Source organism: Leuciscus leuciscus (assembly GCF_965113295.1).
Source record: "Leuciscus leuciscus genome assembly, chromosome: 10".
Lineage (NCBI taxonomy): Eukaryota > Metazoa > Chordata > Actinopteri > Cypriniformes > Leuciscidae > Leuciscus > Leuciscus leuciscus.
This window is the reverse complement of record NC_138734.1, coordinates 44,249,769-44,272,028: the sequence shown is the minus strand read 5'-3', so window position 1 is coordinate 44,272,028 and position 22,260 is coordinate 44,249,769. Positions and strand designations below refer to the sequence as shown.

Sequence of the window (22,260 nt, the reverse complement as noted above, 5' to 3'; positions counted from 1 at the left end):
AGGGACGTACACACACATCAGGGACGTACACACACATCAGGGACGTACACACATCAGGGACGTACACACACATCAGGGACGTACACACACATCAGGGACGTACACACACACATCAGGGACGTACACACACACATCAGGGACGTACACACACATCAGGGACGTACACACACATCAGGGACGTACACACATCAGGGACGTACACACACATCAGGGACGTACACACATCAGGGACGTACACACACATCAGGGACGTACACACACATCAGGGACGTACACACACATCAGGGACGTACACACATCAGGGACGTACACACACATCAGGGACGTACACACACATCAGGGACGTACACACATCAGGGACGTACACACACATCAGGGACGTACACACACACATCAGGGACGTACACACACATCAGGGACGTACACACATCAGGGACATACACACACACATCAGGCACACATCAGGGACGTACACACACATCAGGGACGTACACACACATCAGGGACGTACACACATCAGGGACGTACACACACATCAGGGACGTACACACACATCAGGGACGTACACACACACATCAGGGACGCACACACATCAGGGACGCACACACATCAGGGACGTACACACATCAGGGACGTACACACACATCAGGGACGTACACACATCAGGGACGTACACACATCAGGGACGTACACACACATCAGGGACGCACACACATCAGGGACGTACACACACATCAGGGACGTACACACATCAGGGACGTACACACACATCAGGGACGTACACACACATCAGGGACGTACACACACATCAGGGACGTACACACATCAGGGACGTACACACACATCAGGGACGTACACACACATCAGGGACGTACACACATCAGGGACGTACACACACATCAGGGACGTACACACACATCAGGGACGTACACACACATCAGGGACGTACACACACATCAGGGACGTACACACACATCAGGGACGTACACACATCAGGGACGTACACACATCAGGGACGTACACACATCAGGGACGTACACACACATCAGGGACGTACACACATCAGGGACGTACACACACATCAGGGACGTACACACATCAGGGACGTACACACACATCAGGGACGTACACACATCAGGGACGTACACACACATCAGGGACGTACACACACATCAGGGACGTACACACACATCAGGGACGTACACACATCAGGGACGTACACACACATCAGGGACGTACACACACATCAGGGACGTACACACACATCAGGGACGTACACACATCAGGGACGTACACACACATCAGGGACGTACACACATCAGGGACGTACACACACATCAGGGACGTACACACACATCAGGGACGTACACACACATCAGGGACGTACACACACATCAGGGACGTACACACACATCAGGGACGTACACACATCAGGGACGTACACACACATCAGGGACGTACACACATCAGGGACGTACACACATCAGGGACGTACACACACATCAGGGACGTACACACACATCAGGGACGTACACACACATCAGGGACGTACACACACATCAGGGACGTACACACACATCAGGGACGCACACACATCAGGGACGTACACACACATCAGGGACGCACACACATCAGGGACGTACACACATCAGGGACGTACACACACACATCAGGGACGTACACACACATCAGGGACGTACACACATCAGGGACGTACACACATCAGGGACGCACACACATCAGGGACGTACACACATCAGGGACGCACACACACATCAGGGACGCACACACATCAGGGACGTACACACATCAGGGACGTACACACACATCAGGGACGTACACACACATCAGGGACGTACACACACACATCAGGGACGCACACACACATCAGGGACGTACACACACATCAGGGACGTACACACACACATCAGGGACGTACACACACACATCAGGGACGCACACACATCAGGGACGTACACACATCAGGGACGTACACACATCAGGGACGTACACACACATCAGGGACGCACACACATCAGGGACGCACACACACATCAGGGACGTACACACACATCAGGGACGTACACACACATCAGGGACGTACACACACACATCAGGGACGCACACACATCAGGGACGTACACACATCAGGGACGTACACACATCAGGGACGTACACACACATCAGGGACGCACACACATCAGGGACGTACACACACATCAGGGACGTACACACACATCAGGGACGTACACACACATCAGGGACGTACACACACATCAGGGACGTACACACATCAGGGACGTACACACACATCAGGGACGTACACACACACATCAGGGACGTACACACACACATCAGGGACGTACACACACACATCAGGGACGTACACACACATCAGGGACGTACACACACATCAGGGACGTACACACACATCAGGGACGCACACACACATCAGGGACGTACACACATCAGGGACGTACACACACACATCAGGGACGTACACACACATCAGGGACGTACACACACACATCAGGGACGTACACACACACATCAGGGACGTACACACACACATCAGGGACGTACACACACATCAGGGACGTACACACACATCAGGGACGTACACACACATCAGGGACGTACACACACATCAGGGACGCACACACATCAGGGACGTACACACACATCAGGGACGCACACACATCAGGGACGTACACACATCAGGGACGTACACACACACATCAGGGACGTACACACACATCAGGGACGTACACACATCAGGGACGTACACACATCAGGGACGCACACACATCAGGGACGTACACACATCAGGGACGCACACACACATCAGGGACGCACACACATCAGGGACGTACACACATCAGGGACGTACACACACATCAGGGACGTACACACACATCAGGGACGTACACACACACATCAGGGACGCACACACACATCAGGGACGTACACACACATCAGGGACGTACACACACACATCAGGGACGTACACACACACATCAGGGACGCACACACATCAGGGACGTACACACATCAGGGACGTACACACATCAGGGACGTACACACACATCAGGGACGCACACACATCAGGGACGCACACACACATCAGGGACGTACACACACATCAGGGACGTACACACACATCAGGGACGTACACACACACATCAGGGACGCACACACATCAGGGACGTACACACATCAGGGACGTACACACATCAGGGACGTACACACACATCAGGGACGCACACACATCAGGGACGTACACACACATCAGGGACGTACACACACATCAGGGACGTACACACACATCAGGGACGTACACACATCAGGGACGTACACACACATCAGGGACGTACACACACACATCAGGGACGTACACACACACATCAGGGACGTACACACACACATCAGGGACGTACACACACATCAGGGACGTACACACACATCAGGGACGTACACACACATCAGGGACGCACACACACATCAGGGACGTACACACATCAGGGACGTACACACACACATCAGGGACGTACACACACATCAGGGACGTACACACACACATCAGGGACGTACACACACACATCAGGGACGTACACACACACATCAGGGACGTACACACACATCAGGGACGTACACACACATCAGGGACGTACACACACATCAGGGACGTACACACATCACAACACAAACAACTGAATCTATATTGTTTTAAACTCTATATTTCAGTATGTCTGAGGCGGAATCTGATGATCATCGACAGCCAATCACTTTTCTTTGCACTGATCATCTAAGATTGTGGATGAAGACTCAAACCAACGACCTGAACTCTGATATGAGAAATCATAAGATAAAATTGATATTTCTAATGTCTGTCTGTCTGAGGTTGTACCTTCATTTCGAAGCACGCGTTCGGTCTTCCTGTTTCTGGTGTCTGGAGCTTCACAGAGTTCATCACTGGAGAGACACTGAGTCATAAGCAGAAGACAGAGTCCAATCTGAGCAGTTGGTGGCGCTAGAGAGTGAGTTCATCAGACGCCAAACGTCTTAGCATGCGCTTCTCTGGGCTGCCACCGGCTCATGATGATGATGATGATGATGATGATGATGATGATGTCACAATAGGAGCGACACACCTTCAGCCCTTAAACTCTAACAAACACAAACAACACAAGTGAACTAATACAATCAAACATCATCAGAGACTTTTATCATGAATAGATGCACTTTTATGATGGACAGATGCACTTTTATGATGGATAGATGCACTTTTATGATGGACAGATGCACTTTTATGATGGACATATGCACTTTTATGATGGATAGATGCACTTTTATGATGGACAGATGCACTTTTATGATGGATAGATGCACTTTTATGATGGACAGATGCACTTTTATGATGGACAGATGCACTTTTATGATGGACAGATGCACTTTTATGATGGATAGATGCACTTTTATGATGATAGATTAACTTTTATGATGGACAGATGAACTTTTATGATGGATAGATGCACTTTTATGATGGATAGATGCACTTTTATGATGGACAGATGCACTTTTATGATGGATAGATGCACTTTTATGATGGACAGATGCACTTTTATGATGAACAGATGAAATTTTATGATGGATAAATACACTTCTATGATGGATAGATGCACTTTTATGATGGACAGATGCACTTTTATGATGAACAGATGAAATTTTATGATGGATAAATACACTTCTATGATGGATAGATGCACTTTTATGATGATAGATTAACTTTTATGATGGACAGATGAACTTTTATGATGGATAGATGCACTTTTATGATGGATAGATGCACTTTTATGATGGACAGATGCACTTTTATGATGGATAGATGCACTTTTATGATGGACAGATGCACTTTTATGATGAACAGATGAAATTTTATGATGGATAAATACACTTCTATGATGGATAGATGCACTTTTATGATGATAGATTAACTTTTATGATGGATAGATGCACTTTTATGATGGATAGATGCACTTTTATGATGGATAGATGCACTTTGATGGACTTCGAAACAGAAACCGGCCATTCACTGCCATTATAAAGATTGGAAGAGCCAGAATTTTTTTTAACATAACTCTGATTGTATTGGTCTGAAAGAAGAATGGCATATACACCTAGTTGAGGGTGAGTAAATCATGGACTAATTTTCATTTTTGTTTGAACTATCCCTTTAACTGCACAGTGTGTTTCTCTCCTCTGTCCATCCAAGACTTGAGCAAAACAACCGAAGCTATTTAAAGAACATCCCACCGTTAACAGCCATGATCCCGTGAGCTCACCAATTAACAGGGAATGTAGAAAGCAGTGGATTAACCCAAACTCAGAATAGCCTGACCTTAAACCCGGAGAGCAGGTGAGAGACCAGCGCCACGAGGCACAGACAAAACAAGCTCACACTTTCTTCAGTTCTCATGTTTATTGATATTATATGGCAAAGTTATTCTCCATAAGCCCAGAGTAAACAGACGGGAATGGGACTGCATGTTCGTTTGGGTTATAAGAGCCGTTTCAGGTGCAATTAAAACAGCAGGAGACCTGCAGATCTGTCTGAGAGAGTCGTCTAAAGTTCACAGACAACATCAGCTCTCTCTCTCTCCTCTCAACAGCTTTGATGTGTCACTCGCTCTATCATTTCAGCCATAAACTCAAATGACTGCTGGGACTGTAAACGTAGTGAGCGGGAAACTTTACAGTGCAGTGTAATTAAACAGCAGGGAATAAACAACACTAAATGCTCATTTTGCATTTGCTTAATGGGAATTACAGTGATAACTGACCATATAATCATGCATAATTAGGACAGGAAAGTTTCTTCCTGTAAAGATGCGGATTTAATTGACGACATCCGATTAAACTCTACAGTATTCAATAGTCACTTCCCAGCAAACAGGGAATGTTCTGGGAATGTTACAAACAAACATTATTCCAGTAATGATAATAGAATGTTCGTTCAAAGTTATCTGGGCTTTAGTAACGTTCTCAACATGCTTTAAGTGTTACTACTTATTTAGAACGTTCAAAAGTAACATTAGCATAACAAAGAATATTTTTTTCTGAAACATTAAAAAACTGGACATACAAATAATGGGAATGTGAGCAAAACGAACATATTTTTGTTAGCTGGGAACATGAACTCATCCTCAAAAAACAATAATACGACCCAGATTTGTGCTAAATATGTTTCATGCAGTGGCTGTAAGGAGGATAAAAACCATAACATTTCTGTTTTGCATGATATACCTTTTTTTTTTCATTAATATTTTTTGTTGGCGAAAGAACAAAGTGATGTATTACATACAAAAGAGTCAACAATGATCTTTTTGGTTTTACAACCCCAGAACAACAACAAAAATCAACAATGAATAAACATAACAAATAAAATAAAAATCCAACATGGAAAAACAAAATCTACATTTGCATAAATTAAACCTATACGAGTACAGAAGGTTTCCTCCGATATATCAACAGCCAAATCCACTGTCCATTCTGCACGGATTTTGTCTAGATTAATATTTGTTTATTGACATTTAAGTGTTATATTAGAAATTACTCCCTTCAAATGTAATGTAATGTTTAAAATTGCATCCTATCCTGTAGTGGGAGGAATGGATGGATATGATAAACCATTTTGGTGTTGAAATGTACCAGAATCCTGTCTGACCGTCTTCCTGTCCAGAAACAGCTTTAGATCACGTGCTCCTGTAAAACCTCACTTTAAGGTGAAGGGAAATACAAGGCTTGCAAATGACCGTGAGCTTTGAGATCAGCCGGTTTACGAGCGATCGTTTGTGAAATGAAAGAGCAAGCGTGCGCATCCAGAGGTTCTGTTTCCCTCGGGCTCGAAACGCTGGGAACGTTTGATGTGCCGAGACCCGCGGAGGCCAGGTGTGTAAAACTGTAAATTTGCCTGCTAAATACAAACAGGAAAAGTGAAAGAGTGCTTGACCTTCAGCAGAGACGAGCCCTTCATGCAGTAAACGGCCCTCTGTTTATCCTCCTCAATTGTGGCCCGCCTCGTTAGATTTATTACCCTCGTGCATTCACTATCAGCCTTTGAATTCGACTCATGCTTTGATGTTTGTCTGTAACACAGCAAACAAATGACAGACGAGACCCTTCAGATCACATATATGAGAATGTCATAATCATTTGTTAACAAACAAGTATTCATTACTTCAATGAGCTCATTGTTCCTGCATTCAATACATTGTTTAAAATAATACTTTTTTCGCTTAACTGTGATTTTGTATATGTACATTTCTGAAATACATAACTTAGACAGTTTCCTCTGATAACAGATCTCTCTAAGCTGTAATGTGGACTCATGCACTTTCTGTAAAGCTGCTTTGAAACGGCGTGTATTGTGAAAAGCACAATACAAATAAATGTGAATTGAATTGAACTACGGGATCTTGAGAAAGGCCTGTGTGTCACGGCATGTGATTCTTCATAAATGTCGACGAGATCTCGCAGGATTCTTCCCACATACCTCAGATAGAGAGAGAGAGAGAGAGAGACAGAGAGAACGAGAGACAGAGAGAACGAGAGCGAGAGACAGAGAGAACGAGAGAGAGAGAGAGAGAGACAGAGAGAACGAGAGACAGAGAGAACGAGAGAGAGAGAGAGAGAGACAGAGAGAGAGAGAGAGAGAGAGAGAGAGACAGAGAGAACGAGAGACAGAGAGAACGAGAGAGAGAGAGAGAGAGAGAGAGAGAGAGAGAGAGAGAGAGAGAGAGAGAGACACTCGCTCATGTTTTACGGCTCCCTCTCCCGTCCACCGGACACCTGGCTAGCAGAAACATACGATTCTCTCTCTCTCTCTCTCTCGTTCTCTCTGTCTCTCTCTCTCTCTCTCTCTCTCTCGTTCTCTCTGTCTCTCGCTCCAGCATCCCACTGACAGCTGAGTGGCTGAGGCGTAATTGCAGAGAAGTGAGGTCAGCATGAGGCTTTTATCAGAGATTGCACAGCGTTCAGGAACACGAGAAGATGCACGGCACAAAACTCACTCTCTCGGTGCGTCACATTGGAAGTTTCTCTGGAATCGTTGGGACTGAAGTGCGTGTCCTGGAGGCACAAGTAAGTCGATTTATTATTGCGAGACAGCATTATTGCAACATTTTAAACCAATGTATTGTGTCTGGACAGAGCGACAGAGACATGACGAAAATACTGTCATTTTAAGTAGAAGTAGAGCTATACTGAGACATTTAAAGAAGTGAAAGAGAAACATTGAGACATTTAAAGAAGTGATAGAGAAACATTGTAGAGAAACATTGAGACGTTTAAAGAAGTGATAGAGAAACATTGAGACATTTAAAGAAGTGATAGAGAAACATTGAGACATTTAAAGAAGTGATAGAGAAACATTGTAGAGAAACATTGAGACGTTTAAAGAAGTGATAGAGAAACATTGAGACATTTAAAGAAGTGAAAGAGAAACATTGAGACATTTAAAGAAGTGAAAGAGAAACATTGAGACGTTTAAAGTAACAATAAAGCAACATTGAGACATTTAAAAAGACATTTAAAAGTAATAGAGCAACATTGAGACATTAAAAGAAGTGATAGAGAAACATTGAGACGTTTAAAGAAGTGATGGAGAAACATTGAGACATTTAAAGTAACGATAGAGCAACATTGAGACGTTTAAAAAAGTGATAGAGCAACATTGAGACATTAAAAGTAGCGATATTGAACCATTTAAAGTGATGACAGACATTTAAAATACAGATAAAGTGATACTGAGACATTTAAAGAAAGGGTAGATAGATGTTGAGATTTAAATTAGCAACAAAGCAATATTGAGAAATTTAAAGTAGAAACAGAGTAGCAATAGAGCAATGCTGAGACATTTGAAGAAGCGATAGAAAGATATTGAGATGATTCAAGTAGGGAATGGTCCAATGCTGAGACATTTAAAGTAGCGATAGAGAAACACTGAAACATTAAAAGTAGCAAGTGAGCAACATTGAGACATTAAAAGTAGCGATCGAGCGACATTAAGACACTCATTTTAAAGACACTGAACATGTAGAATCTGGTTTACATGTGCATGATTATTGAGTGACGAGTGAACTGTGATGAACTGATCTGGAACCAGAAGCATCCGTTTGTTGATTTATATAATTTGACTGTCATTAACAACAGAAACTAACACACTTCTGCCTCCTCCAGCTCTGAGGAGATTCTGATGCTTCAGGAGGAGGTCAGAGTTCAGTCCAAAATCTGAGGATTTTACTGGGAAAGGGTCCTAGCGGATCTCACACGGCCAACCAGAGTTTTGCCTTCAGTATGTGGATCATGAACTCCTCGAGAAACGCAGTATAATGCGCAAATGGACGCTGCAATGGAAACTGCCTGAGTTGCCGTGTGGACTGTGGTTGCACGTCGTGCTGGTCGTCAGCCGTGTGTGTGTGTGTGTGTGTGTGTGTGATGGCGACAGGGTCGTTGGGCAGGCGTCTGTGACTGACTGTTCAAAACACGAACGGCACACCAGGAACTACGACTACATGGAAGGAGGGGACGTTCGAATACGACGCCTCTATAGTCGCACACAGTGGTTTCTGATGATCGACGAGAACGGGAATATCAACGGAACGCAGGATCCCAACAACTGCTACAGTAAGAGCTCATCGATCACTTCTGACGTGTGTCTGAGGTTGTAGCTTCGTTTCAAAGCACACATTCGGTCTTCATGTTTCTGGTGTGTGTCAGGAGCTTTACAGAGGATTTATCACGGGAGAGATACTGAGACATTAAAAGTAGTGATAGAGTGACATTGAGACATTTAAAGTAGCGATAGAGCGACACTGAGACATTAAAAGTAAAGAAAGAGCAAGATTGAGACATTAAAAGAAGCAATAGTGAGATTGAGACATTTAAAGTAACGATAGAGCAACATTGAGACATTACAAGTAAAGATAGAGCAAGATTGATATGTTTAAAAGTATCAATAGAGGGAAATTGAGACATTAAAAGTAACGATAGAGCGAGATTGAGACATTAAAAGTAGCGATAGAGCGAGATTGAGACATTAAAAGTAGCGATAGAGCGAGATTGAGACATTTAAAGTAACGATAGAGCGAGATTGAGACATTAAAAGTAGCGATAGAGCGAGATTGAGACATTTAAAGTAACGATAGAGCGAGATTGAGACATTTAAAGTAGCGATAGAGCGAGATTGAGACATTTAAAGTAGCGATAGAGCGAGATTGAAACATTACAAGTAAAGATAGAGCAAGACTGATATGTTTAAAAGTATCAATAGAGTTGAGACATTAAAAGTAACGATAGAGCGAGATTGAGACATTTAAAGTAGAGCGAGATTGAGACATTAAAAGTAGCGATAGAGCGAGATTGAGACATTTAAAGTAGCGATAGAGCGAGATTGAGACATTACAAGTAAAGATAGAGCAACATTGAGACATTAAAAGTAGCGATAGAGCGACACTAATTCATTAAAAGTAACGACAGAGCAAGATTGAGACATTAAAAGTAGCGATAGAGCAACACTAATTCATTAAAAGTAGCGATAGAGCAACATTGAGACATTAAAAGTAGCGATAGAGCAACATTGAGACATTAAAAGTAGCGATAGAGCAACACTAATTCATTAAAAGTAACGATAGAGCAACACTAATTCATTAAAAGTAGTGATAGAGCAAGATTGATATTTTTAAAAGTTACAATAGAGGGACATTGAGACATTAAAAGTAACGATAGAGCGACACTAATTCATTAAAAGTAACGATAGAGCAAGATTGAGACATTAAAAGTAGCGATAGAGCAACATTGAGACATTAAAAGTAGCGATAGAGCAACACTAATTCATTAAAAGTAGCGATAGAGCAACACTAATTCATTAAAAGTAGCGATAGAGCAACAATGAGACATTAAAAGTAGCGATAGCAACAGTTTCAAATGAATGTAATTGAACTATTGATTTGTTAAGTGCTTTATAATCTTACAGTGTTTATGAAACATTATTAGATTCTACAATAATACGTTTACGTCTATCCTTACGTTATATTAGTATAAAGTGTTCGGCAGTGAATCTGAAGGAAGCGCTCGGCTCAGATTGCAGTGGATTATTCTCCGGTCGCGTGGCAGAGTGACGAGCGAGTGACAGGCGTAAAGACAAACAGGTGCGCGTATTTATAGCTCGTTTCCCTTCGTTACAGGCGTGGAGAGTCAGTGTGGCAGAACACAACAGCTCACCGACAAACATTTCAAGTTGAGAGTTACACTTTATTTTAAGGTGTCATTGTTACAGTGTAATTATATATTTAAGTACTGAGTAATATTAAGCAACGACATGTACTTAAAGGGTTAAGGTATTATGCATAATTTACTGTAATACTACATGTAACATATGTAACAAGGACACTGTAAAATAAGATGCTACCAAAAATTGTGAAGTCAGAACCAGGACTCGGCTTATGTTATGACCATCAAATTAAAATTAATGATTCTGTTTACACCAAACTGGCTTGAACCTGATGTTATACATTCATAACATCAGCTTCAAGCATGTTTGGTTATTAGTTATTTTGTTTGTGTATGAGAAGAAAGTTGGCGTGACACCATGCATCTTTGCTCCAGAGGGAGAGTGATTACGTCAGCTGGCGATGAAAAGAAGAAAAATTGATACAGCCAGATGTGGCCGACAACTGCACGCACAGCAACACACACACTGCAACACACACTGCAAGACACACACTGCAACACACACACTGCAACACACACACTGCAACACACACACTGCAACACACACACTGCAACACACACACTGCTTGCACACACTGCAACACACACACTGCAACACACACACTGCAACACACACACTGCAACACACACACTGCAAGACATGAGTGAGGGAAGGAGAGAAACAGGGAGAGAAAAGCAGACGCGTTTTGAGGTTGTCAGAGTTGTGTCGTGACAGCAGCTTATTATACCATTAGAGCTCTCACATGTAAACCACACAACTTGTCCTTACACAACTCTCTCTCACACACACACACACACACACACACACACACAGAGCTTATGACCACAAGAGTAGTGTCCGTTTCTGATTTAAACACGAGCGTAACGAACAGGCCCTTCAGCTGTGAAATATCTGATATGGAGCGCAACTGGAGCGTTTAACTCACTGTTGATCGAATCATCTGATCCTGATATTCCAGTTACGACCTTACAGAAAGACATGAAACTGCTTCCTTTATAGACATGAATAAGTGTGTCATTAAACAGAAAAATCAAACTGGGAATCAACCTTCCACTGTCATATTAGGTGGTATTTTAAATCCTAAAAATGACACGCATCACATGTAAACCATCAATCTAATGTAGTCTAATTACTACAGACTAACTCAAAGAATTACATTTTATTTAGGTTAATTATTAATCACTTTAGAGCAAAAAAAAAAAAAAAGTTTTAATTTTGTTTTTGCACTTCATCTGAATGGTATTTCACACTGTCTTGATGATATTTGCTATGTGAACACCAAAAAAAAAAAAAATTCTGGACATGATTCGAAAAGTTTAAATGTTCCTTAAAAATTGTCGCTCATAACCATTGAAATATATAATAATAATTATACTTTGAGGCCAAATTAGCCTTGAAAATGAGTTGTTTAACCCTTTGCTGCTCCTCCTTTAGGGGACACACACACACACACACACACTCCACAGGTCACAATTATTGCATAGATATTACTTAGTACACTAACATTCCCTCAAAATGCAAAATAAATAAAATATTATTCAACACAAATATATGATAACACTTTACTTAAATACAAGTATTTTTAATGCAGTAATTATGCCTTATAATGCATTGTATGGACTCTAATTGTAACCACAGTTATAATAATACTAATACTATTCATTGAACACACTTTTACAAAGTATAATGCATTAAACCATGACAAACAACCAATTTCAGAATCTGAAAATATTATAATGCATTTTAACTTTGGTTATAATTATTTATGAAAAGATATATTATTTATAAATACCTTTATAATGTATTATACATACAGGCTTTAAGTAAAGTGTTACCAGATAGATGATACTGGGAGAAACTTTGAGGTGTTTGGCCACTTTTGACCGGAACTGTGTGACCCCTAAATTATTTAGTTGTCCATCGAATTTTTCTCTCTCTAATTTTTCTAATTATTTTTCCATTAACCCCATCATTGCTGTGTGTCTGATTTATAGATTATACCCGGAAAAAAAAATCTATGCATTTTATATTTACATTTGTTAAATTTCCCCTAAATGAGGAGCAGCAAAGGGTTAAACAACGTCTTTCCAAGGCAGATTTGGCCCCGGAGAACCTGAAGCCGGTCTTCAAACGCTCAGGCTGATCCGCTGTCTGTGTTTCAGGTGTTCTGGAGATCAGGACGGTTTCTGAGGGAGGCGTGTTGGCCATAAAAGGCCTGAAGAGCCAGTATTATATTTCCATGAACCGAACCGGAATGTTACAGGGCAAAGTAAAACCCATCCGTCCTGCAAACACATCTTTTAATCTGATTCCAGCTAATGCATTCTCATGCTTTTAAGAGTAAATACAGCAACTTTTACAGCGAATTAAGGTCGTGTCGTACCTGTTCTCTCCTTTCCCCAAACAGAAAGACTACAACGACAGCTGCAACTTCAAAGAAGTGTTTTTAGAGAACTACTACACCGCGTACGCTTCAGTCAGAAAGACTAAAGATGGAAAAGAGATGTTCATCGCTATGTCGAAAAACGGCCGGCCGCTGAAAGGAAAGAAGACGAGGAGGGAGAGCATCACTTCTCACTTCATCCCTCGAAAGTGCAGGGAAGACGAGAAGAAGCTGGCGTGAAGATGCATGCGAGATTACTGTCAGCATGAAGCATGTTTTATCACACTGTAAACCCTAGCGCTCAAAATAATCAATTGGTTTGAGTAGAGCCAACTCAAATTACACAAATTAGCTCCATCAGATTAACTTTTATGAGTATTTAGAGCTTTCTTTTTCTTTTGAGTTCACAAAACTGACACATTTTAAGTTACATTTTACATTTTAATTTAGATCAACTTAAATTTAACAAAAACTGGGCTGGGATTTCCCAGCATGCTTTACCATGACATTCAAAAGGGAGAGTAAATGCTCAAATTAAGTGTTATATAATGCTTTTTTGTGCCGAATTAATGTTAAGTGGGAGATTTAGTAATGTTTAATGTTTTATTATGCTAGTTTAGAAGAGTTTCTGTTATGTTGGGCCATCATGGTGACGAGTGGAGAATGAGCTTTGTTTGAGGACGGTGAATGTTAAACTTGTATATTGCTGTACTCATTCTGCTATTATAGCATTGTGTTACCATTAAGCAATGGTTAAAGTTAGCCAAGTTTCCACGACTAAAAATATAAGTTGAGCTTATGTGATAAATTTAAGTTGTGTAAGAATTACCGTACTCAAATATTTCAAGTTAAGAGCAATTAAAACGTACGAGTACAAAAGTTCTGCTTACGTAAACGTTAAATTAGTTAACTTAAAAAACGTATTTGTTTTTCCAACTTAATCGGGTTTACAGTGCAATAAAACATTCATGCTTTCTTTCTTTCTCTCTCTGCCGAGAAGACGTTGGTGAAACGCCACCAGCACTGGGTTTATATATGAACATGTTTTGGACTCATGTAAACACCAGCTATAAATACTCATCTGTGTTTTGAGATAAAACTATTTTTATATTTTTTAGAGGGTCTATGTTTCTGTTCACCGCACTTTCACGGCCATTAGAGACATTACGAGTGAAAACATCGAATAAACACTTAAGCAATGCATTTATATGAACGATCAACATTCATCCGGAGGAGTTTTGCTTTTCATTTAGAAACATTCCACTCTTGTATTCATTTCAGTGAGAAAATCAGTTCCTTTATTTAATTTTTGGCATTATTTGCATTCTAAACAATTTCACCCGATTGACTCGTTCTGAGAAATCACATGTTTTGTCTTCACAATATTCCATTACTCACTCATAAACAACTTTCCTTTTCATTATTGATCAGCCTTCATGTAGAGACACTTTCATTAGGCAAACACATTAAGCTGAAATGGCTTTGACAAGCGAGTCTGAGCGTATCATTTCCACACAATCCCTCCGTGTTTTAATGTGATTGTGTCCATGTGTCATTGTGTGTTATTTATGATATTTATATATATGTGTCGGTGGCTCTGAAATAATCAACTGTATTCCGGATCGCTGTGCTGAAAAACACTTGCACAGAGTTCGCAGGAGTTTATTTTTTGCTGCTAGAATATTAAGTGAAATCTGAGGTTTTATATGATTATAGATCAATCTCAATAAAATATGTATGTACCTTTCTATGGCGTGGCGTGATCTGAGACGTTCACCTTCATCCGCTCTGATGATCAGCATCTTATTTCCTGTCACACCGGCTGGGAGAAAAATAATCTTAAGAAATTAAGTTACTGAACACTGATCATCATAATGATGATTTCAAACAAACCGCAGTTATCGACGGGGACTTTTTTGTTTATTAACAGTAAAATTCAGTGTTTTTACATAAGAAACACAATAATTATGACATACTAATTTGAAATGATGACATAAAACACAAATTTTTTAGATAAAATGTCAAAATTATGACAGAAATAATTTCTGACTCATAATTTCAACTGTTTAATCTCATATTTGACTTAATAATACCATTTCAAATTTTTTATGTCAAAATTATGATTTAATGTGTCATAATTTCGACTTTTTGCATTTTTTTTTAAATCTCTTTAAATTTTTACGGTTTTAATTATTATTTACAAAAGCATGAATTTTTTTTTTTATGTGGCTGAGATGAGCTTCCATTCCTTCCTGTTACATCTGGTAAAATAATCATTACTCAGCGATTTCATCTTTCGTATCACGATACACTCTCACTCACACAGTACGATAAATTACACTCTAATCAATACTTAATTGTCATATAGTTTTGCTAAGTAGTGTTGCTCGGTCCTCAGTGTTTGTGTACTTGTTGTTTCTTGTGGATGTATTTTATCTCGATCGATGGAGTCGGTTAGAGAAGCTCGAGGGATTGAGCGAAACATGATTCCCTGGAGGTGAACGAGAGACACACACACAAACACTCACTCACACACACCCTCCTCTGACCTAAACACAGTTAAAGTAAGGTGAACACTTCTGCCAAGTCACGCAAAGTTGGTTTAAGCGTATAATTTGTAACATGTTCTGAATGTAAACAGACTCTCACGGGCCTAAAACCGACATCATTGATTTATCAAACAAAAGGTTTGCTTGGGAGCCATCTGGAACTTTACAATCAGTGTGTGAACGAATCTCAGAATTACTTGTCATTCCATGAAAATGTCCTGATCATTTGTCCTGTATCTCTTTGATAAACGTGTCTCGAATTCATCTGGCGTTTGTTTGTTAGTTTGTTGGTCGAAAGCCTTCAGCGCACAACATGAGTTCAGCATGTTCGAGTCCAAATAAAATCAAAAGACTGAGCGATTCTGGCAGTGTAAACTGTGGACACGTCGATTGAGTTTTATCAAAGCTTTGAATCTGAGCTAAGACCAGATAAAGTCTAAAACAACACAGAGATTGAACACACATGGGCGAATCCCTCGGGACCGTGACCGGCTCACAATTCAACATCGAAAAGAAAAAACACATAATGTTCTGCCAAAACAAAAATCAAGCCTAATTTTAGGATCATTGCATTGAGCTGATAATTACTGATGCAGATGAAGAAAATGTTTTCCACTTCACTTGATTATACATACATTAGACGTGTATTAACATTTAATTAACCCGTTAATGATTTAATAAATCCATTAAAACCAGCGAAATTAAAACGGAAAAGAATTTGGGTAAAAATAAATGGGATGTCATATTTTTCGTACAAGGATCAGAGCGGTTTCTCCTCCAGAGGGCGCCGACTGCCCTTTCTGCACAGGTTTGCTTGTTTAAATCATTAGTATCTGAGGTCATCACTAGAAAATGCTTTTAAAATCCCCCTGTAGTCAATTTTATCCCTTAAAACTCCTCTTTGTTCACCATAATTACATATTTAAACGTTTTTTCCTTGGAAAATGTTCTTCATGTCTTAAAATAATCTTGACTGTAACTCGACACCCTTGCCTCATTTAGTATGCGCGGTTCTATGAATATGCAAATGAGCCCCGCCTCCACTCACTCAGCTCAGAGATCCACTGGTTGACGATCACACGTTGATCTGATTGGTTACGAGGTAGTTTGTGACGTCAGAAACACCAGCGATTTCAAAGCGTGTGTTTGAGACTGTCTTTGATTCACTGCAGTTTTAAGGAGGAAATACTCAGCAATGGTGTCGACTTATGAATTTACACAGGGTTTGTCTTAAAGCATATTAATAACACCACATAGACACATAAACTACATTAAAAGCTGGATTTTCACGACAGGGCTGAGCTGAGTGAGTGAGTGGAGGCGGGGCTCATTTGCATATTCATAGAACTGCGCATACTAAATGAGGCAAGGGTGTCGGGTTACATTCAAGATATTTTAAGGCATGAAGAATATTTTTTCCAAAGGAAAAAATGCTTAAATATGTAATTTTGGTGACCAAAGATGAGTTTTAAGGGATCCAATTATTGACTACATTGGGACTTTAACAACTGACTGTCATTAATCATTTAAGAATAGTAATAAACTCTGATGCTAACATCAGAAAAGTTCAGCTTCCTCATACCTGAGCGAACAGAAGAATCATCCATGCCGTTCTTCTGTGCTTTCCTCTGTCTGCGGCTGAGACACTGATCAAAACCTCTGTAACGGATCCACAGATGGACAGAGACACATTAATCTCAGACGTTCAGAGGCCACAAAAAATAATACTTCTGTGTGTTATTAATAATCAGTCTGATGAAGTGAAGTGCTGGTAGATCTCAGTTTTATGCCATTTTAATCATTCTCTTTAAAGTCGCCCTGTGGTGAAAATCCAGCTTTTAATGTAGTTTATGTGTCTATGTGGTGTTTTTAATCTGCTTTAAGACAAACCATGTGTAAATTCATAAGTCGACACCATTGCTGAGTATTTTCTCCTTAAAGGTGCTCTAAGTAACTTTCTTTACCTTAACTGAACAGCTTCGGAGTCATTGGAATGGTTATATTACTTATTTCGGGTTGAATGGTGGTCGTTTCGCACCCCCCTGGTGCCCGTGAGCGGAAAATACTCACTTGCAACTTTGAGCCGCCGGCCGCTGCGTCAGGAAGTCTCGCGTGATATCAGGTCTCGCGATGTAAACAATTGCTTTACGGCCAAAAGAAATCTGCTAAAATGCTGTCATTATTGCGCTCCCTCACGCTGTCCGAACCCGAATGAAGAAGACGTTTTAAAGAACGTCCCATCTGCTTTGATGTCGTTGATCTATAGCCTCTGGTGTCTGAGAATCACCAATGAGTTTTTACAACAGTGTTGTCAAATATCTATTCCGAAGCTGTGGGGGGAGCTCTAGAGAGAAACCTGCGAGCAAAAAGCGAGAATACAGCGAAGAAGTCCCGAAGCTACTGAGTGCTGCTTTAAAACTGCAGTGAACCAAAGACAGTCTCAAACACGCTTTGAAATCGCTGGTGTTTCTGACGTCACAAATTACCTTGTAACCAATCATCTCTGAGCTGAGTGAGTGAGTGAGTGGAGGCGGGGCTCATTTGCATATTCATAGAACCGCGCATACTAAATGAGGCAAGGGTGTCGAGTTACATTCAAGATATTTTAAGACATGAAGGGAAAAAAACATTTAAATATGTAATTTTGGTGATAAAAGATGAGTTTAGTTATTAGTTACTACCAAAAATAGTTCTTCTATGGCATCGCTGCAAAAAAAAACAAAAAACATTTGGAAGCAGTTTTTTTTAATCGAGGTTGATGGGATTTATCCCTGCATCTGTGATGGAGTCAAGAGGATCTTGAATCATTCGCCTCACATCAGTGTGTTGTTGTCTTCATCTGAATCTGCTGAGTCCAGCCAAACAGCCTCAATCATCCTCACCACAAACACATGGTGACAAACTAAACGTATTAAATGCTAACGGTTCATTTAGTCTCTGCCAAATGATCGGTGCAGAGTCAGACTGAGAGAAGTTTAAACAGATGTTTCCACACAGACGGCCGGAGCTCCAGATTCTCGGGAAAAGATTGAGTTCTGGAGAGTCAGTTTAATCCAAAGCCTCCGCAGGTCTTTCTGCAGGGATTCAGACGGAAAAGGGACTCTGGCTTTGAGCTCTTCATATATTTCTCCAGAGTGACGGTAGAGATGTGATGAAGACTCGTCCAGGTTCTCCTCACACGTCACTGGCCAATCAACCTGAAACAAATGGTGTATTAAAGCAATCATGCTTTGGCACAAATTTTGTAGAAAGTTTTCAACAATTTAGAATTTTCCAAAAAACTTACATTTTCAAACTCCTCCTACTTAGACCATTGCTCAGATTTTCACGAAAATTGAACCAGATCATCTTCAGAAAAAAAGTTATGGAATTTAAGTTGATTCGTCAAACCGTTCTCGAATAACGCACGAACGAATCGCACGCCAAAATGAACATGAGGCTATATCTCCACAAACACTTTAACGTATTCAGAGCAAACTTGGTGTGTGTTTTGACAACCATGACCTGAGGCTACCTGCACAGTTTCGACACAGTGCCACCTAGTGGTCAGGAGAAATGAAACATTTTCATTTTTGCTTAGAACTTCTGAACCGTTGGGACCATTAGATCCAGCATGCTGAGTCGAACGATACCCAATTTTCCTGCATCGGTTATTTTGTCGTAAAATGCTATATTTTATGAACACAAACGGTCTAGGTCGGAGGAGCTTGAAAAAGTCGTTTTTTTAAAGAAAATCAAAATGGCGAACAGGAAGTTCGGCCGACTATGGAAGAATTGGTATCTATGTTCTCGGCATGACCCAGAGCCATAGATATATACACCCAGAGCGATATTGTGCGCTAGTGTGGACACTAATATAGTTATCAATCTTGGTGTGAACAGGCCTTAATTTACAATGGCTTCAAACTCAACTCAACCAACCAAAATCAAGGACTGGATGTTTGTTTGGGTTAAGGTTAGGGTTAGGGTTATTATACACAGTAAAGCACTGTAAATGTATAGCATGTATTAAATAAGATTAAAAAACTAATTATAGAGTGCATCTCAAAAAATCCAAAGAGTATCTAAATTCAGACCAGAACTAGATCCTATTTGTGATAGATGTAGGCAAGCTCCTGCAAGCCTTTTACACATGTTCTGGACATGCCCAAGTTTGTATAACTTTTGGAAATTGATTTTCGACGCATTTTCAGAAACAATAGGATTCCCAATAGAACCATCTCCTTTTCTTGCTTTATTTGGTGTTACACCACAGAACATGCACCTGAGCAGCTATAATTGTAAAATGTTGGCCTTTTGCACACTTCTTGCCAGAAGATTAATATTGTTTAAATGGAATGACTCTCTTCCTCCCACTTTTTCTCATTGGATTAAGGAGATTATGCAGTATCTTAAACTAGAGAAAATAAGATACTCTCTTCAAGGGTCTGTCCAGAGATTTTATGCAATCTGGCAACCCTTCTTGACATTTGTTGAAAAAATCAAGTAGAGAATACAGTCCCAAAATTATATATATATTTGTATCTATTTCATGTCTATGTATGTATGTGTATGTTATGTATCCTTTTCTAATAATTTTTACAAGTGTTTCCTTTTTTTTTTTTACTGTATATATCCAGTAATTTTTGTCTGATGGGGAGAGGGATGGGTAGTGTTGGGGTTTTGTTGTACACTGTACTGTTTCAGTTCTCCTTTGTTGTTTTTTTGGTATGTTGTAAAATCTTGAATAAACAGACCTTGTTCAAAAAAAAAAAATCCAAAGAGTTTTTTAAAACATTTTTATATATTTAAAATAGACCAATATGTTTTGCACTGTGATATTATTTTCATGAAAATGCACCATACAATATAAAACTAGTCTAAGTTAAAGGAACAAATACTACCATGATGTTTGAATACTTTGCATTACTTTATATACTTTTTTTAATCTGTCTTTCTTTATTTTTTTACTCATGAAAATCTTTAAATTGTAAAGTTGTTTAAATGGTCGTTTTTACAGTCATGTTACCCGCCAAAATGATATTTATTTTATATATCAGGTCTTTAATGTCTTAGATTTTAAAAACCCTACAGATATATATATGTGACTGTGTGTGTTTGTGTGGATGATCACTCAAGATTGCACTTTACTGGGCCTGTCACAGACAAAACTGGGACAAACACGACCAAAAGCTGGTTAGTGTAACGTTACAGTGCATCAATGTCTTACTGTAAATGAAATAAACAGAGGTTCGGAGTTCACAGGCAGGTTAACACACACACTCTCCATTTTATCATCGCAAATAACGCATATTTGACTAGACTCACAGAACTAGGAAATTACAGAAAAGTTAAGTAAACTTGTGTGTAATATAAAAGTCCAACCTTGCACTTTAAAACAATCCAAACTCCGTTTTTAAGACACACACACACACACACACACACACACACACACACACACACATATATATATATATATAAACTAATTTTAAACATCTGAGGACTTGTTTAGACTTATTTTACCTGCTGCCAAAATTATATTCAATTTATTTGTCAGAGGTTTTTAAATGCCTTAAATTAGATTTTAAAAACTCTGCATATATATATATATATATATATATATATATATATATATATATTCATTTTAATCATCTGAGGACTTGTTTAGACTCACCACAGAAGTTTTGGCGCGATTTCGTGAGAAGTTTTGGCGCGATTTAGTGAGGTTTGGCGCGAATTCGTGAGACAGTTATCCAGTAATGACACACACACACACACACACACACACACACACACACACACACACACACACACACACACACACACACACACACAAACACACACACACAAACACACAAACACACATAGTTAACTTAGCTGCTTTATTCTGCTAAATGATCATTTGAACCCACCAGTCCTTGAGCTTGAATAAAATCATCCAGGGAGCAAATATTCTTCTTCTTCGTCTGTTTCTCCATGATCTCAAACAAACAAGTCTGTTGCTAGGTAACCGCCCGCTTCTCTTCCGGCTTCCTGGAGGCGTGTGAGTGTTTCCGGTG

At 40.2% G+C, this 22,260-nt stretch overlaps 1 protein-coding gene and 1 long non-coding RNA gene across 6 annotated transcripts; one reads left to right on the top strand and one right to left on the bottom strand.

Moving 5' to 3' along the window:
- Positions 1–3,787: 3,787 nt before the first annotated feature.
- On the bottom strand, positions 3,788–22,247 carry LOC309507952. 5 transcript variants are annotated; one of them, XR_014209311.1, is made up of 6 exons: positions 22,114–22,247; positions 18,904–19,419; positions 17,805–17,881; positions 15,417–15,495; positions 8,070–8,127; positions 6,410–7,145 (listed from the first exon to the last, which is right to left on the bottom strand). It is a non-coding gene; the product is annotated as an uncharacterized lncRNA (long non-coding RNA). The 5 variants fall into 5 exon arrangements; XR_014209312.1 differs by having other exon boundaries at positions 15,417–15,483; XR_014209313.1 differs by lacking the exons at positions 6,410–7,145; positions 8,070–8,127 and adding an exon at positions 3,788–4,167 and having other exon boundaries at positions 22,114–22,246.
- fgf7 (fibroblast growth factor 7) lies at positions 7,199–14,419 on the top strand. Its single transcript, XM_082182403.1, has 4 exons — positions 7,199–8,139; positions 9,238–9,684; positions 13,453–13,559; positions 13,698–14,419. Exons 2-4 carry the CDS (start codon positions 9,390–9,392, stop codon positions 13,911–13,913), a joined length of 618 nt encoding a protein of 205 aa, XP_082038529.1. The 5' UTR covers positions 7,199–8,139; positions 9,238–9,389; the 3' UTR covers positions 13,914–14,419.
- Positions 22,248–22,260: the final 13 nt, after the last annotated feature.

Excerpts from the sequence above, each read along its gene's own strand:
- fgf7 (XM_082182403.1), top strand. The coding sequence starts at position 9,390 with ATGCGCAAATGGACGCTGCAATGGAAACTGCCTGAGTTGCCGTGTGGA. Across the intron at positions 9,685-13,452 it reads GGATCCCAACAACTGCTACA|GTGTTCTGGAGATCAGGACG; the intron begins GTAAGAGCTCAT and ends TCTGTGTTTCAG. Across the intron at positions 13,560-13,697 it reads CCGGAATGTTACAGGGCAAA|AAAGACTACAACGACAGCTG; the intron begins GTAAAACCCATC and ends TTCCCCAAACAG.